The following is an 18,637-nucleotide window of genomic DNA, read 5'->3' on the forward strand; positions in this document are numbered from 1 at the left end:
GTTCGAGTTCCGTGTTTGTTTGTTTTTGTTTTTGCAAGTCTTGTTAGCGTTGTTGTTTCCTCTGTTTGTTTTTCTTGTTTGCTTGGTTGTTGGGAAAATTGTCTTATATCTTGGAATAATTGTGTTTGTTTGTTTGTTTGTTTGTTTTTATTTGTTTAAGATTTTACACTTCTCGGATTTGATGTCATTTTTTTTATTTACTTTCTCATTTGCTTGTTTTTTTTTTTTACTTTCCACTTTGAAATGTTTCAGTTTCGCTTATTTATTTTCTCTTCCTCACGAGAGACTGCTTTATCTAAAAAAAAAAAGAAATCCATCATTGCATCCCTTTTTACTAACTGTTGCTTGCACACGAGGCCTTTATGAACTCACAATATATAAATATGAAACAAAACAAAAAGAAACCGAGAAGAAATAAAAGTAATAGTACAAACTGGTACAAGGACAAGATTAATTTCGAGTGATGAATCTCCTTTAAACTTTCCTTTAGACAACAGTAATGGAAGGGCGAGGAGTGAGGAATGGAGAGTGATGAGCGGGACGTGGCTGTGTGTGTGTGTGTGTGTGTGTGTGTGTGTGTGTGTGTGTGTGTGTGTGTGTGTGTGTGTGTGTGTGTGTGTGTGTGTGTGTGTGTGTGTGTGTGTGTGTGTGTGTGTGTGTGTGTGTGTGTGTCTGCTGGCCTGCGTTGCGTGAAGGGACGCAGGGACACGCAGTTACCTGGCTGTAATGGTACAATAATGTGCATGGAGGCAGCGCAACGTGACAGCGACTTATGGATCACTGTTAGAAATGGAGATTAAAGGGAAATTGTAAGATTAGGAAGACTGATGACACGAGGAGCCTTTGTCATCATGCCTCAAATTATGGTTTGAAGACCCGCCCTGGCCTGACATTGCTCCCCTGCGTGTTGTTCGCCAGTAGATGACGGGGAGGTCGCGGGCGTCACTGCTGCCTCAGACTGATGTGTTTGTGGTGCAATAGGATCGGTAGTTGAGAATCCCGCCGAAGGTTACCCAGGGGGTGTTCATACCAAGCTTCTCACTGCTTTGCTTTTTCTCGGCTTGTTGAAGTGACCTTATGTAGATTTAGATTATGACTAAAAAATGTAACTGAATATATATATATATATATATATATATATATATATATATATATATATATATATATATATATATATATATATATATATATATATATATATATAGATAGATAGATAGATAGATAGATAGATAGATAGATAGATAGATAGATAATCGTTATAAATGGATAGCTAAAGAATCAAAGATTTTGTATTAATTTATGAGAGTTTTGTAGTTGGTGGTGGGAGTGAGTCGTTCGTCAGAAAGAGGGACGGCGCGACACGTGTGAGATGGGGTCCTCCTAATAGGAGTGGATGGAACAGAGACGTCGATTGAGATTGGCGATGAATGAGAAAAGTGAAGAAGTGATTGAACAAAACTTCCGGGACATCGCTGCCGTTTGTCTTCAGGGACGTCACGCCACGCCGGGCAGCAGCAGCAGCAGCAGCAGCAGTGGCGTAGCATGGAGGAGGACTGAAGGTTGGGTTTGTGGTAGAGATTGCCTTGAAAAGTTATCTGTGCAGAGTTTGAGCCAATGTTCCCAGTAAATTTTGAGTGATATAAAATGTCAACTTATGGAATAACACATTTGTAAAACTTCTTCATGTGGAGAAACTTGAGATCATGGTGATATAAGTGAAATGAGAAGCCATCAAGACCATACGTGGCATTCGCTATCGGTATATCCATGTTTGAAATCTCAATGCTGACTGCACCAACAGCGTCAACACCGTGTCTATTTTGGCCATCCATCACTCTATTTGTCAGCCAAGTACTTCCTATTTTCTAACCATCAATGAATTATTCTGATTTTATAGGAAGGAAGGCTCAACTCCACGAAGAAAATGAATAGATAGCATTTTACGATGCAATAAATGACACACTGTGAAGAAAAAGAAAAAGACGGATGCAATAATACGTGTTTGAAGTGGGGGCAATAAAACCAAGCCACCTCGGAGGACAGCAAGTAAAGGAAAGTATTGAGCAGTAGTCTGAGGGCATGTAAAGAAAAAAAATGTTTCCCCACAAAGGAGGAAAAAGTAAATGACAGTGTCGATAAACTTTACCAGGAAATGAGTTCTTGTGGAGGAAAGATTTTAGAAACAATACGAGACACTCCCCACTGCACCATTTTCCTTACGAAGGCTGCAGCCAGAAAGGAAGGAAGGGGGAAACTTTTCCTTCTTGTCTTTAAGAGTTTGTATTATAAGCGTTAAAAGTCTTGAGTGTGAAGTGAAGGGGTCAAAATGGAAGTCCCGCGGGAGTGTTTGACAGACGGGAAAATATGTAAAGAGGCTGGAGCGGAGAGGAAAAAAGAGGAAAGATGAAAGAAAGTGGCAGGAGTGAAAGGGAAAATGGATAGAAGAAGGATGGAAGAAAATGGAAGAGATGGAAGGGTAAGTTTCAAAAAGTAGCAATGGAAGAAAATAGAATGAAATCAAAGAAATGGGAAAATGTAAGTAAAGACTTGTGTAGAAAGGAGGAGAGGAAAACAAGCAGAGAGAGGGCGTGGGATATGAAGAGGGAAAGGGGATTAGGTGCATGTCCTAAATGTTGCAGAAATCACCACTGAGGGAAGGTGATCAGGGAGATTCCATGAACTTTTAAAAATAGCTTCTGAATACTGCTCGACACCACAGCACCAGGATGGGAGGCAGGGAGGGAGGGAGTGGAGAGGAGAGGAGAGAGGGAGAGAAAGGAGAGAGAGGCTGGGCTGTGGTGCTGAGCCGCTTATTGTATTTAGAAATTCAAGTAGCACTTAGGTGAAAGTGCATGTTGAATTGTGTGTAGGAACAGTTATTCTCTCTCTCTCTCTCTCTCTCTCTCTCTCTCTCTCTCTCTCTCTCTCTCTCTCTCTCTCTCTCTCTCTCTCTCTCTCTCTCTCTCTCTCTCTCTCTCTCTCTCTCTCTCTCTCTCTCTCTCTCTCTCTCTCTCTCTCTCTGGCTGGACCACTGCCATGTCATTTGCACTTCATAATGTTTGCAAATATTTATGCATATTCATGCTTTGTTGCTCTAAGAATTTGTGGACCTGCAGTGTCGTCCAAACAAGTGACAGAATAGTTTTGCCTCGAGTGACGGTCAGTTAGCCTTCATTGTTGACACTTAAGGGGAAAAAACACACAGGTGAAATAAATGTTAACTAACACTCAAAAATTATGCATTGTTTATTATGTTCTGCATTTTCATGGCATTTACATACTTTTTTTCATTTTTTACTGGCATTTTTCTCTCTCATTACTGGTTACACACACACACACACACACACACACACACACACACACACACACACACACACACACACACACACACACACATACATACACCACTCAGCTGAAGCACCTGTCCACATTACACTAAAAAGTAACAGCGCAGTGAATCAAACCTTTCAAAGCGAGGTCGTGCTGTGGTCGTGGAGTCGTTGATGGCGAGGTGGAGTTTTGCCGTTGGCCGCCCTCACGCCCGCAGCAGACGACCTTAGTTTGTAGCCCTGCGCCGCCCTTCATTTTCCTAACGCCGCCCGCCACGATGACTGGACCCGTGCCGGCAACAGTCTGGCGGAGCGTAAATTTTACAGATTCATAAACTCGCCGCTTATGACAAGAAGAAGTGCTGCGGTGGTGGACTGGAGGGCGCAGGCTGCTCCCTCTTTTCCCTCTTTGCTTCCATAATTTCTTTTCTTTCTTTCCTTTCTTTCCTTTCCTCTTTGCTTCCTGTCTTCTTTCATTTTCTCATGTTCCGTTAGTGAATTGGATACTGCAGCTTGTTCCCTCCTTCCTTCCTTCTTTCCTCTCCTCTCAGCCTTCATTCTTTTCTTTTTTTTATTTCCAAACTTTCTTTTGTCCTTCCCTTCCTTCTTTCATTCATTCTTTCCTTCATTCCAGCCTTTCTTTCAACTCATCAAACTTTTTTTCTCTACTCCTTTCCCTTCCTTCCTTCCTTCCTTCCTTCCTTCCTTCCTTCCTTCCTTCCTTCCTTCCTTCCTTCCTTCTTTCCTTCTTTGACGTAAGTGCTACACAGTAAGAGGAATAATATAAGCAAAAGGAGGAAACAAAAAAAGAAAAGAAAGAAGAGAAAAAGACAAACAAATAGACAGACAGACAGACAGACAGACAGACAGAAAGACAGACAGACAGACACCACCTTACAGATAGACTAACAACCTCTCCCTTGCTCTCACCAACCAACCGAGAGACGAACAGAGAGACAAACAAACGAACAAACGAACAAACACAAGCAAGATAGACCCGAAATAACTAGGTTGGAACAGAGAGAGAGAGAGAGAGAGAGAGAGAGAGAGAGAGAGAGAAAAGGTAGAAGGCAGGAGGTTGTGGGAGTCTTTTATATAATTCCACATGTTCAGTGACTCCTCATTACTTTGTGGATGAGATGGAATGAGAAAGAGACGGCAGAAAATACGGCTCCAACAATTGAATGGAGGAGAGAGAGAGAGAGAGAGAGAGAGAGAGAGAGAGATTGAGGAAAGGTAGAAGGCACTGAAGGAGGAGGAGGATTAAGAGAAGAAAGAGGAGTAGGCGGAGGTAGGAATAGCAGGAAAAGGAAGAGGAAAGTATGAGGTTCAAGAGGAAAAGGAGGAAGAGGAGATGGTTGTGGAAAAAGAGGAGGAGCAGAATATGAAAGACAAGGAAGAAGAGAGGAGGATATGAAGCACAAAAACGAAGCAAAAGAGAAAGAATATGAGAGAGAGGAGGATGATAATGTAAAACAAGAACTAAGAGGAAGAGGAGAAGGAGGACGATGACGATGTAAAAGACAAGAGGAACGAAGAAGGAGGAAGAAGACGAGACACGAAAAAAAAAGAACAAGAAGAAATACTATAAGAACAAAATCAGAGAGGAGAAGGAGGAAAATGTAGCGATCATAGTGGAGGAGGAACTGGAGAAACATATGAAGGACGAGGAGAGCAAGGTGGAGGACGAGAGAGGAGAGCAAGGTGGAGGACGAGAGAACAGAGAGTTGGGGTGGAGGATGAGGATGTGAGGAGAAAGACTTGGCCAGCTCAGCGAAGGCCCGTGTTCCGTGTACTTTGTGTGAATTATTACTCAATTTTGCTTTCATTCCGACCAGCTCGTATATCGCCGCTGCGGGACTCAGCTCTGCGCCGCCCACAAAGTCTCCTCGAAACTTATTACGGGACTAATTCGCTAATTCCGGCAGGACGGCGCGTTAGGGAGGAGGGGAGGCAAAAAGTGAGAGGGAAAGAAACTTAGGAGAGTTCTGCTTGTCCTTTCAGAGAGAGAGAGAGAGAGAGAGAGAGAGAGAGAGAGAGAGAGAGAGAGAGAGAGAGAGAGAGAGAGAGAGAGAGAGAGAGAGAGAGAGAGATTAAACAAAACTACAAAATTAAAGAAATCTTAAAAAAAGAGAACACACATATAGAGACGACGGATGAATACGAAAAATATCTAAAAAGCAGAACATAAACAAGGACTTACAAAATAAAGAGGGAGAGAGAGAGAGAGAGAGAGAGAGTACAGTATCTAGTTCACGGTGACAAGCTAGAGTTACTTTGAGTGACTTTACACCCTCATTACCGCCGCTCTCACGCCCTCTTCTCCTCCTAACGACGCATCAGTCTCCAGTGCTCAATTACTAGTCAGTACGTTCTGCATACTTATCTAATCTCACTATTATTGACAAACGCATCGCCAGGCTGGTCTTGTCTTCCTGGTGTGTTTGGTGCCCTCCCTGCGCCGCGCCCCTGTGATCTACCTACTCCAAACTACTGCCGGCGGTTATTAATTAGGGTTAACCGCTGCTTATTGGCGTTTCCTCCTCCTGCTAACGATATTGGCGGGTATTGTGTGCAGCTATCAAGGGGAGTTAGGCACATGCTGTTCACTGAGGGCCCCACATTTAGACGTGGCTGTTCTGAGTGAGGGGAAAGAAAGCTCATGATTTGCAAACATTCGAAAAGTAAATGAATTCGTCAGGCAGCCTCTCAGTTCAACGGCGGCCATTGAGGTTCCAAAGGTCATTACTGAAAAGTCTGTGTGTGTGTGTGTGTGTGTGTGTGTGTGTGTGTGTGTGTGTGTGAAGGTAGGGGATGAATTCATACTCAGACCCTCTTCTCACTGTGCGCCTCACACTTGCATCGCCCACTCACCACCCTCCCGGCCATCTCTCGCCTGCACAGCCTCCACGTGCCGGCTGCTTCTCTGCCCTCCTCCAGTCCTACCAACCACCTGGTGTCCTCGCCTGGTGGGCCTGCGTCACGCCTACCCCTGACGTGTGTTTACCAAGGCCAGTCTCAGGGTTTTTGCTCAACTCAGGGCCTAAGACATCTTGGTGAAGACATCTGTTGTTCCTCGAAGTTCCGCCATTATCAGGGGAGTCTTCAGCGCCTCGCCTCTCACCTTACTGCGACCCGCCGCCAATGGCACAATTGTCCAGGCTGAGGCACAGTTCGCCAAGTTTGTATAGCAGGAGATGGGAACTTGCTCACCGCCCTCTAATAGCAAGAACGTGGCCTTCCTGAAGAAAGAAATGACAGCCTTTCTTGGGTCACCGCGTCGAGTGGAGAGCTCTGGGTGACATCATGCCGGGCTACCCTCACACCAGTAATTAAGCGTCACTCTCACCACGCAACATTAAAAGCAGGCACAAATTCGTCATTAAAAAGAAAGTTTTAGGGGTCTTACATGGCGTGTTTGTCCCTTGTAAGCTCAAAAGTATATTATAGACAATGTCATTTTCACAACACTCATCCTGTTCGGACAACTTGAGTACATTTTTTTTTTACGTCATAATCCTTGCTGGCAAAGAGACGTGTTCTAAACATTACAACTGTGTCACATTCAATGTTGTCACTGATGTCGAGTGACGTGGCCAAGGCTGTCACTTGGTATGAAGTTGGATCGTCCTGGTATTGATGCGTCTTGCCACTCACCAGTTTTGTTGACTTCTGTTTATTACCTTACAAAGAAAGACAAAGAAACCCTTCCCGTCCAGCCCGATGTGTGTGTGTGTGTGTGTGTGTGTGTGTGTGTGTGTGTCTGAGGGCTGGAGGTGCTGAGCGCAGGGGGCGGCACCTTGGCTACAGGTTCACTGCCTCGAGGCTCAACTTTCAATGATGGCAAATGTAAACAAACTTTGGGGGCGCGGTGCATTGTTGCCATGAATAGCTGCGGGTAAATCCTGATTAAGATGATGTCAACACCAGCGCCACTGTGAGCAAGGTAAACAGTTTTCCTCCGTTTTTGTTGAGGATCTCGAAAGGTGATTATAGTGAGTATTGTTCGCGCGACATGACAGGCGGGCTGAGGCATTGTTACCGTCACCACCAATACAAAGGAGCTTGATAACTTGGTGGGAAGAAAACTTGCCGCTGTGATAACCTGGCAAGGGGCGGCTGGCACCTCATGCACCGTTTGCCCTGACGAGGCGCCAATCCCTTGGTTCCCGCTACGTCCCTCACAGACACTCCCTGGCGCCCCGGGGTGATCCTGATGCTGTACTGTGACACTTCTGGCGTGAAAGTAAGAAGGGGAGTAGTGTGTGCGTGTGTGTGTGTGTGTGTGTGTGTAGTAGTAGTAGTAGTAGTAGTAGTAGTAGTAGTAGTAGTAGTAGTAGTAGTAACAGTAGCGCGCTTGTGAGTGTAAAAGATAAAGCCAAGAGAAGCAAAGACATAGCGGGTTGAGTAGCTTTCAGGGCTGCAGCAAGGGAAGTGCCGGGTGCTTTATTGAGGGCCAGGGAGAGCCAGTGCAGGGAGCCACCTTGAGAAAGCGAGAACAGGTGTGTAGTTTTAGAAAAGAGTAAGAGAAACGTCCAGTGCAAAGGAAACACTGCTCCAGGGACGCTCCAAATGTTGCCTCATTGTTTTCTTTTATATCTATTCGCCCGCGTGTGTGTGTGTGTGTGTGTGTGTGTGTGTGTGTGTGTGTGTGTGTGTGTTCTTTATTTTCCCAGCAGCCTTTTGTATCAGCTTTATGTCCACAATATCCTGCCTGTCTCTCCTCGTCCCCTCCTTTACTCACTCACAGGAAAGCCTTAATCATTTCTGAACCATTTAATTATCAACCATCCTTGACTGCCTCTTCCCCCCTGGTCCTCCCTCCTCGCCCCCTTCACCAGTCCTGTGTCCCGAGTCCTGCCTCTCATCTCCGCCGGACAGATTGCTGCTAAAAATAATAGACAGCTCGCACACAAGTTACCGGGGAGGATGTGAGTTATTAGTGCGGTGGGGCGCGTTCCTCCCTGATTGAAATTTAATTCTGGAGAGGCACGTTCGTCGAGCCTCGTCACAAGGGTGTGTTTAGCACCGCACGACGAGGGAGTGACGACCTTGGTGCCCTTGTCCTCCCGCACTCTATACATCCTGAGCCTTTGAAACTCCTTGTGGATTTTATTTATTTATTTTTGCTAGGGATCTCTTGTTTGAAGGGATGCCAAACCTTTGAAGCTAAACATCTAAATAAAAATTAATTTGAGTATGTGTGTGGGGTGTGTGTAGGGGTGGATGGAGGGCGGTGCTGGGTGTGTTGTAGGCTGCAGGGCAATGCCACCGCTGCCCTGTGAGGCAGATGTAGACGGAAGTGAGTCCCTTTGGTGCATGCCGGAAGCACTTCAAATGCAACCAAGCTGAGCCAAACCAGAAGCCAAAACCAAGTAATTAGTCAATCGGTGTAATGAAGTTAGAGCGAGCCAACAACCGCCCCCAAAACACGAGTTTGTGAGGGAGTGATACTCGGCGTCCCAAGACCACAAAGTGTGAGGAAGATTGATGGATTGAATGAATGAATGAATGATTGATTGATTGAGTGGGATTTTTTTTATATTACAGTAACGAACTAACATGGCGACGAGTGCAAAGATTTGATAGAAAAGCAAATTATCATATTTATGGTTTAAAAATATTTCCAAAGTTATCAGTGCATTATTCACACACACACACACACACACACACACACACACACACACACACACACACACACACACACACACACACACACACACACACACACACACACACACAAACACAGAAGCACACGTCACCTTAGCACACGTGGCTGTACAACTCATTCTTTTCGTTGTAAAGTGAGTGATACAACGTCAAAACAACTCTTTCTTTTTAATAGAGTGTTTGTGAATGTATGTTCTGGTCGCTGCGTGTGTTGTCACATGCCTGGTGTATAGATAAATGGAAGTAACAACAGTTTTGGCCAAGGGCAACAAAAACTAGTGCCCAAGAGTTGAATGTAAGTAAATAGAAAAATGAAGTCAGTCTTTATACCTGATTATGTAAAGTGCCTATGAATCATGACGCTGCTATCAAAGAGAAGTTATAAAAGTGGGAAATGTATATACAATGAATCACAAACATAGTCGACTGCAGGTGCATGAGAAGTATTACATGCTACACCAGACCATTTGGATAAGAGACGGCGGAAAAATAGCGATAGTTCCAGCTTGAGTCACAGATAAAGTTGAGTAGCGCACGAGACACGCCTGGGCAGCGCCGGTCTTGAGGCAGCCAGCAGCAGCGAGCCGGCAATGTCGCGCTGCTGCTGAATCACCAAACCAACCGAATAATGCATCAGCGGGCCACAAAATTTACATAGACGAGAGAATTTGGTTCGTGAAGTTCCTCCTGCTTTTGCGAATTCCAGACCTTATGATGAACTGAGACAAGAACAAAGACTTAAGTACATTGAGCATACATTATCGTTCATGTTCTCTTCGGTAAATTGTGTGTGTGTGTGTGTGTGTGTGTGTGTGTGTGTGTGTGTGTGTGTGTGTGTGTGTGTGTGTGTGTGTGTGTGTGTGTGTGTGTGTGTGTGTGTGTGTGTGTGTGTGTGTGTGTGTGTGTGTGTGTGCATGGCAAAGGAAACTATCATATTAACCCCTTCAATACTGGGAGACATTTTTACCTTCAGATTTGTGTACGGTAAGACCATTTTACTTACATTAAGAAGTGTCTATGGAGGTCAGAAGATTAATAGCCAGAGTCTTCACTATTTTAATCACTTACATGAATTTTTGAAGCTGTATAAAATCACCAAATACTAAGCAGAGTTAATATGGAAACGCGTCATGGTACTGAATGGGTTAAAGACAGTACATTACGATAGCAAGAGCAATTAAGAAGTAACACAGAGAATTCATGGTTAGCTTGTGGAAGGAAAAGAAATAGATAAAAATAAAAGGAACTAAGATATGTCTTGGGCACAATTCAGTGATTGCATTATGCAGGATTTTCTAGTTCGATTACCCTGAGGCGCCTCATGGTATTGGTGCGGAGCTGTCTGGCTGTATGAGGGCCTGGGAGGCGGAGCTGTGTGCGGGGCAGTGCTCTGTGAGACGGGGCTGTGAGGTGTGTGGCGGGCAGTGAGCTGTGCGGGGGACCTTTACATCGGCTTGAATCGGGTACCTTTGGGTGGATAGAGGCAGCCTTCATTGGCAGGGCTGTTCACTGCACCTCCCCTTCCCACCAGTCCGCTCCTCTCTCTGGGCCGCGTACCACCTCATTCCGTGCCCCGCAGCGGAGCACTAAAGGTAATGAGACCTTTAATATCAGTTAATTTCTAGTGCCCTGCGGCCCAGCGAGGGGAGGCGCGCCCCGGCCATCAGGGGACAGCGGGGCAGAGTTAGTATAAATGGGGCTCGTTAACCTAACAGCTCCGAGTCTGGCCAAAGTATCGAGCGGGGATGAACAAATAGTTAAGCGGACGCAGCTGCCACTCTAAGTCCTCCTCCCCTCGCTGATCTGCACCACGTTCATAATCATTAGCATACAGCTGCCTCCAACACTCACTAATACTTTTCCGTGTAAGCAGCGCGGAGGGAATCTTAGAAACACACGACGAGAATATAATGTTCGTAAAATTATGGGGGTTACAGATAGTGTCATTTGAGAGTTCTCATTCGGTGTGTTTGTCCAGCATAACGAGGCGGAACGAGGTGGCTGCCTCACAATAATGGAGGCTGCTGGGAAGAGGAGGGAAGGAGGAGGACAGACCACCGTGGAGAGGAGGTGGAGGGGAGACCACCGGAGAGGGAGAGGACGTGGGGAGGCTCTCGGTTTGTCGGACTTGGCCCATAATTTACGGCTTCCATTTCGAACTGGTAGAAAAGCCTCCTGGAAAGTTGTTTTTAATAGGATTGTTACCTTGGCGATGCTGTGCCTAAGGGATGCCCACAGTGTGGTAGTGTGGCAGTGTGTGGCAGAGTGTAGCAGAGAGAGTGTAGCAGTGTTTAGCAGAGAGTGTAGCAATATGGTAGTTTAGCAGTGTGTGACAGAGAGTGTAGCATTGTGTAGGAGAGAGTGTAGCAGCATTGGTGGGTAGCAGTGGGTGTTGAGGGAGCCAGACCACAGAAATTGCTAAGCTGGGAAGACCTCTCTAATAATTATACATGCACAAGTATACATTCATGTGTATGTGTTTATTTATTTGTTTAGAGAGGCGCGGAAAGGCCGTGTGTAATACAAGTTAATGAAACATTAGTGTAGCTCAGCATGAGGTTCAAAATTAGGCCACGTGTGCCTCGCGACATGTGGCGCTGCTGTGGCCACGAGCTGTGCAGTCACACGCGCCTACTGAGTTGTCCCGGCACTCAGAGCGTCTCCCCGCGGCATCTCCACTGTCACCAATTAACTTGAAACACGTGCATCAACCGTGTGATTATTGTGAAATGCTGAACACACACACACACACACACACACACACACACACACACACACACACACACACACACACACACACACACACACACAGGAAGAAAGAAAATGAAAAAAAAGTCACATAAGAAGCCAAGACGTGTATTAGCTCTCATCAAATGATTACGTATACAAACCCTCATTTTCATTCCCCCACTCTGACTCGACACAAATTACACCAAATATAAGCTTTTCACCTTCCGGCGGGCCACCTCCTCAGCGTGTGGTGGAGCCTAAGATATGATTTGTGCCCCTGATTGCACTGATCCACGCCGCGCTCATCCCAGGATGCCTCTCGTGATCCAAATGACTCGTCCCCCTCCAGGCTCCACGGTACAGGCTGCTGTAGGTCAGGTCAGGCAGGTTGTGGAAGGTCAGGTCAGATAAAAGCGTGCCCCAGAGGGAGGTCAGGTCATCTTCAGTAATATGTGAGCTTGAAAATGAGAGCCTTGTGGCGTGTTGTGGAAATATTATGTGCAGCCCTTCATTGCACGAACCCCTCAGGTGTGCGCCTCTTCAATTACTGCCCAGGTGAGACGCATCTTGGTGGTAGTGTGAGTGTGTGTGTGTGTGTGTGTGTGTGTGTGTGTGTGTGTGTGTGTGTGTGTGTGTGTGTGTGTGTGTGTGTGTGTGTGTGTGTGTGTGTGTGTGTGTGTGTGTGTGTGTGTGTGTAATCATAGTGAGCAGCATCCAGTCTTGAGTTAAAGAAGCCTGGAGTGAGAACAAAGCACGACATTCACACACAGCACGTCCGAGGAACAGAGTGGAGAAGAAGAGGAGGAGGAGGAGGAGAATATATGTCTGTCTGTCTGTCTGTATTCACATATTATTACGAGGCCTACATTTCCCCAGATAGCTAAGAATACTCTCTCTCTCTCTCTCTCTCTCTCTCTCTCTCTCTCTCTCTCTCTCTCTCTCTCTCTCTCTCTCTCTCTCTCTCTCTCTCTCTCTCTCTCTCTCTCTCTCTCTCTCTCTCTCTCTCTCTCTCTCTCTTCTCTCTCTCTCTCTCTCTCTCTCTCTCTCTCTCTCTCTCTCTCTCTCTCTCTCTCTCTCTCTCTCTCTCTCTCTCTCTCTCTCTCTCTCTCTCTCTCTCTCTCTCTGTGACCTGCAAACCTTCGCCAGCTGGAACACAAGGTTCCGTCAAGCTGCCAAATGCACTTTCTAGGAGCCTTGCTTAGTGAGGCCACTGAACCTCGACCTCTCCTCCTTCTCCTCCTCCTCCTCTCCACCTCCTCCTCCTCCTCCTCCTCTTCCTCCTTCTCTTTCTCCTGGTATTATATATGGCCCAATCCCAAACCTAATTCAGATAAATATATTACCACCGTGGAGTGAGTGAGTGAGTGAGACTGCATCTTTTATCTCAACCTTTCTTCATCTGGCAAGAAAATAATACCAGAGGGAGTTGAGACTTGGCATGTTGTGGTGAGAGAGACTTAAAGTTGAGCTGGCTGGCCGGCCCGAGGTGTGTGGACGGGGTGGGGGCATTGGGGAGTGGAGGAGGAGGGGAATGTGAGCTGTAAGAGAAAGAGGAAGAGGAGAAGGATGAGGAAGAGGAGGTAGTGGTAGTGGGAGGGGAAGGTGCAAGAGATGGAGGAATGGTTGGGGTTGGGTTGGGGTAGGGGGGGGAGTGAGAGGGAGGAAACAATGGGTTAATGCAAGTTCTTGTCACCATCACAGGAGCAACCTCTTCACCAGCCCTGCACCGCTCGCCTCGCTAACACGGGTGGCACGGCGGCGTGGCAGGGTGCAGGCTGGTGGTGGTGGGAGGAAAGCCTGCCTTGGAGGGTGTGTAGGCTGTGTGGGATGGATGAGCAGGGTGTTGAAGGGGCGGTTATATGTTTTGGGTAAGAGATGTGAGTAGGTGTGAAATGAATGAAGATCAGTGAGACTAGTAAATGATAGGACTGCGTGTGGTGAATAATGGTGATGAGTGGTTTATGTGAATGAGTAAATAGCAGATGAGTAGATGAGTAGTGAGTAAGCAAGCGGAGTGTGGTGGATGACTGTAATAAGAAACTCACAAGAAAAAGGCGAGTACAAGAAAGCGTGGAATTATGGGTCAAAAAATGCAAGCAGGAGGAAAATCTTGGAGGGGAGTTGTAATGTGGAGCGGGATCACGTGGAGGAACAAATGAAGGCGAGGCTGGAGTGACGGGGCCTTCCAACACTTGTAATTTGGTCGCCAGATGGAGACTGTAGCGACCTGGGGTGTGTGAGAGAGAGGCGTCCGGATGGGGGTGGGGGAGGTGAGAGGAAGGTAAATAAGGTGAATAAGAGGAGAGCGAATGAGAATAAAGTACGTAAATGAGGAGGAATGCAGGAGTGAAATATTAAGGAGTGTCGCAGGGAATTTTTAAAAGATGAAAATGTGTTGATATGAGTGAATTAACGATACGTAACTGATACATGTAATTCAGTAATGTATATTTATCTATTGTTTTCTTTTTTTATATAACTTATTAATTTTATCTTAGTTTATTCTTATCAGTATCAAAATTAAAGGCAAATCTATCAAGACTTTTAGATGTAATTCTCTCTCTCTCTCTCTCTCTCTCTCTCTCTCTCTCTCTCTCTCTCTCTCTCTCTCTCTCTCTCTCTCTCTCTCTCTCTCTCTCTCTCTCTCTCTCTCTCTCTCTCTCTCTCTCTCTCTCTCAACCCAACCAAAACAATGACTTTTAACTATACTATATAACTTATGTTTGATACTGATCTGTGACAAAAAATAGCTCTAAATAGTTACTCTTATAACACACACACACACACACACACACACACACACACACACACACACACACACACACACACACGAATACGTACATGAGTATAAGGCAAGCGGGACATGACGGGAGTTCCTTTGAGAAGATTCTGCGTCTAACAAGGTAACTCCCGACAGCAGAGAGAGAGAGAGAGAGAGAGAGAGAGAGAGAGGGTATAGGCGGAAGGCGGGACAGGGAGAGAAGAAGAGTAATTGCAGCTCAAATGGGGGAGAAAACCTACTTTGGACTCAAGAAGGGATCCATTTTATCTGTGACTCTTCTTTCTCGCTGCTGCTGCTGATGATGATGATGATTGTGGTGGTGGTGATAAGGGTGGTGATGCTGCTGTCGTGGTTCTCTTGAGGAAAAGCCAATTGATTCGTGGTGTGGTTCTTGATAAGCTTACTTTCTTTCATTCCTTCCTTTCTTCCTTCCTTCTTTCCTTCTTTTTTTTCATTCAGTTGTCTCCTCTGTCCTCTATCTTTATTGTCTTTCTTTTATTTTCCGTTAAATTCGTTCATTCATTATTTCCTTCATTCATTCATATCTTCCTTTCTTTCCTTTCCTTTCCTTTCCTTTTTTTTTTCTATCCTTCCCTTTTCCTTTATAACAATTTAGAGCCTTACTCAAATATGTGAAATTACAGTGTTCCTTCATTCCTTCCTTCTTTCTTTCCTTCTTTCTTTCATTCTGTCCTTTTTTCTTTCCTTTGTTACCGTCTTCATTCTTTCTTTGTCTCACTAAATTCGTTCATTATTTTCTTCATTCGTTCATTTCATCTTTCTTTCTTTCTTTCCTTTTCTCTTTCTTTCTTCCTTTCTTTCTTCCTTTTCTTTTATTCTTTCCTTCTTTTCTTTATAACAATTTAGATTCTCACTGTAATATTTGAAACTACAGTGTTATCTTTCAGAATCTATCTCCACCTTGTATATTTATTTTTCAGTTTATCTTCTTATTTGTCTTCCTTTATTCCTCCTTTCCTTTCTCTCCTTCCTTCCTTCTTTCTTTCCTTCCTTCCTTCCTTCCTTCCTTCCTTCCTTCCTTCCTTCCTTCCTTCCTTCCTTCCTTCCTTCCTTCCTTTCTCCCTTTCAATGGTATAAAGTGTTGCTGTAATATTCAAAACTTCAGTATTATATTTCAGAATCTCTTCGGAACACCATCTTCCACATTCCACCCTCTATCCTCCTTTTTCTTTATCAGGGTTCACACACACACACACACACACACTCTCTCTCTCTCTCTCTCTCTCTCTCTCTCTCTCTCTCTCTCGTTCCGCAGCTTTTTCTCTTCATTTCATTCACTTTCTTTTCCTCTCTCTATTAGTCTTCATTTTCCTTTGCTCCTCATTCCTTATTCCTACCGCGTTGCTCGAGTTCGAAGAAATAGAGGAGAGAGAGAGAGAGAGAGAGAGAGAGAGAGAGAGAGAGAGAGAGAGAGAGTACAGTACTTCCCCCAATTGTTCATGTAGGTCATTATCTTGATTTCTTACGCTTAAAAGAGATGAGACTCGCTTTGGAAAGAAAGAGAGAGAGACGGAGAGAAAGATAGCGAGGGAGTGAGGAACGGAGAGAGAGAGAGAGAGAGAGAGAGAGAGAATGGAATACAGGAGCGAGGAGATAAGGAATGCCAGGCGAAAGAAAGGAAGATCAGTCACGTGGAGAGAGAGAGAGAGAGAGAGAGAGAGAGAGAGAGAGAGAGAGAGAGAGAAATTGTGTAGGAATTAGGTAATGGAACTGTTTTGCCTTTTATTGTAGCGATAAGAAAGTGACTGTCTTGTGTCTTACCTCTCTGTCTGTCAGTCTGTCTCTTTGCCTGTGTATGTGTCTGGGAACCTGTTTCTGCCTATTTGTCTGGCCTTGTCTGTTTTTTTTTTTTCTGGTTGTCTATCTACCTATTTGTGTCTTTCTCTCTCTGTCTGTCTGTCTGTCTGTCTATCTATCTATCATCCTGTTTGTCTCCCTACTTATCTAATTATCAATCCATCAATCAATCTGTCTTCTTACTTTAATCTAATCTTCCTAATCTAACAGTAGGGGAGCAATTTATTAGTCTATTTGTCTGTCTGTATGTCTGTCTATCTATTTATCTAATTATATATCTATCATCCTATTTTGTCTGCCTACTAATCTATTTATCAATCTATCTATACAACAGTCTTTTTTTCATACTAATCTAACTGTAGGGGCAATTTATTAGTCTATGTCTGTCTGTCTGTTTGCTTATCTAGCCATCATCCTGTTTGTCTGCCTATCTATATATATTTATTGATTTATCAGTCTGTCTTACTTTAATCTAATCTTCCTAATCTAACAACGAAACATTTGATACCCACATGGTCATAATCCATAGACTTAATTCATTTTTTACCTTTGCCTGTCCTCTTCACGTTAATGTCCGTCTTTTCTCCCTTCTCCTTGTTGCAGGCGAAGTGCGGCGCCTGCTAAACGAACACGTGGAGAACCGGCAATTCGTGAAGTCTGTGGAGTCACAGTACTACCAGATCACATACCCGGTGCAGCTGCAGAGACACGGCAAGTCCCAGGGCATCTCCACCCGGGACGCCAGCAAGATTAACGTAAGAATCTCAGCCAAACCCTCTCCTCCTTCCTTGTCTCCTTTCCTTTCCTTCCTCTCCTTCCTCTGTCCTCTTCGTCTTGCCTCCTGTTTCTCTCTTCTTGTATCTTCTTGCTGGTTATTCTTTTCCTTTAGTGCTTTTCTATGTTTCATTTGGTCTATTGGGCTCTCTCTCTCTCTCTCTCTCTCTCTCTCTCTCTCTCTCTCTCTCTCTCTCTCTCTCTCTCTCTCTCTCTCTCTCTCTCTCTCTCTCTCTCTCTCTCTCTCTCTCTCTCTGCCAGTCATCTTCGTTTTTCCTCTTTTTTTTCATTTTCCTTTTTCTTTTATTTCACCTTCCATTCTGGCTCTTGTTCTTTTCCGTTCTGCTTCTTTCCTCTCCTGCCTTTCTCATTTTTACCTTTTTTACTTCTTTCTTTCTTTTTTTCCAATTTGTCAGTTTGTTTTTATGAATAGTTTTATTATAACGTGTAAGTAGTATGTATATATATATATATATATATATATATATATATATATATATATATATATATATATATATATATATATATATATATATATATATATGTGTGTGTGTGTGTGTGTGTGTGTGTGTGTGTGTGTGTGTGTGTGTGTGTGTGTGTGTGTGTGTGTGTGTGTGTGTGTCTCTCTCTCTCTCTCTCTCTCTCTCTCTCTCTCTCTCTCTCTCTCTCTCTCTCTCTCTCTCTCTCTCTCTCTCTCTCTCTCTCTCTCTCTCTCTCTCTCTCTCTCTCTCTCTCTCTCTCTCTCTCTCTCTCTTCCATAACATCCCCTTTCATTTTTCCCTCATATTTTGTTCTCTTGCGCCTTCTTGTTTCCTTTTTTCCCTCAGTTTTTCCTTCTGTTTTCCTTCGTTTACCGTTTTTGTTTTTCCTCCTCCTCTCTCCCTTCTTCCCTTCACGCCTCTTATTTCCTTTTTCCCTCTCTTTTTCCTCCTTCCTGCCTCAGGGTCTGTATTTCTTTCCTGTATTCCCCTCACTCTTCTTTCTTCCCGATATATCTTTGTTTTGTTTTTTTTTTTCTGTTTTATGTGTCTAGGAAAGTTCCTGTTTTTTTTTTTTTACTTACTCTTCTCTCTCTCTCTCCTTCTCGCTCTTGCTCTCCCCCTCTCCTCTCCTCTCCTCTTATTTCCTTATACCTTTTCTTTAACTTCATTCTTTTTTACTCTCTTTCCCTTATGTTCTATCACTTTTTTTCTATTCCTTTCTTCCAGTACGCCTTCGTCTCGTCCACATGTCTTTCCTCTTCACGTGTTTATATTTCAGTGTGTGCTGTGAGAATTTTCCCTTTTTTCATGTTATTCTATGGGATGTGTTTCTTACGTATGCATATGGACAAAAATAAGTGATGCGTTCTTGGTGGCATATGAAAAGGATGCGTGTTATGTTCTGTTATCTTTCTTTTTATTTCTGGTTTCTCTATTGTTTTTGATATAGTTGGTGCACTGTCATGTCTGTGAGGGTTTTTTTTTCTCATTTTTTTCTAGATTTTTGGGTGTTTTCAAAAATGAAGTGCGATGAAAATGTTAGTTTGTTTGTG

General features: G+C 44.3%; 1 protein-coding gene across 10 annotated transcripts in view; it reads left to right on the plus strand.

Annotated features, from left to right (window-relative positions):
- The window catches only part of LOC123520139 (disintegrin and metalloproteinase domain-containing protein 11-like), a 722,595-nt gene that overhangs the window by 481,025 nt on the left and 222,933 nt on the right, over window positions 1–18,637 (plus strand). For all 10 annotated transcript variants that reach the window (XM_045282075.1, XM_045282076.1, XM_045282074.1 and 7 more), the window contains exon 3: window positions 16,933–17,084. In XM_045282075.1, the coding sequence (XP_045138010.1) occupies window positions 16,933–17,084 (152 nt within the window). The remainder of the gene's footprint in view (window positions 1–16,932; window positions 17,085–18,637) is intronic.

The sequence above is a fragment of the Portunus trituberculatus genome, chromosome 46 (genome assembly GCF_017591435.1).
Source record: "Portunus trituberculatus isolate SZX2019 chromosome 46, ASM1759143v1, whole genome shotgun sequence".
Classification (NCBI taxonomy): domain Eukaryota; kingdom Metazoa; phylum Arthropoda; class Malacostraca; order Decapoda; family Portunidae; genus Portunus; species Portunus trituberculatus.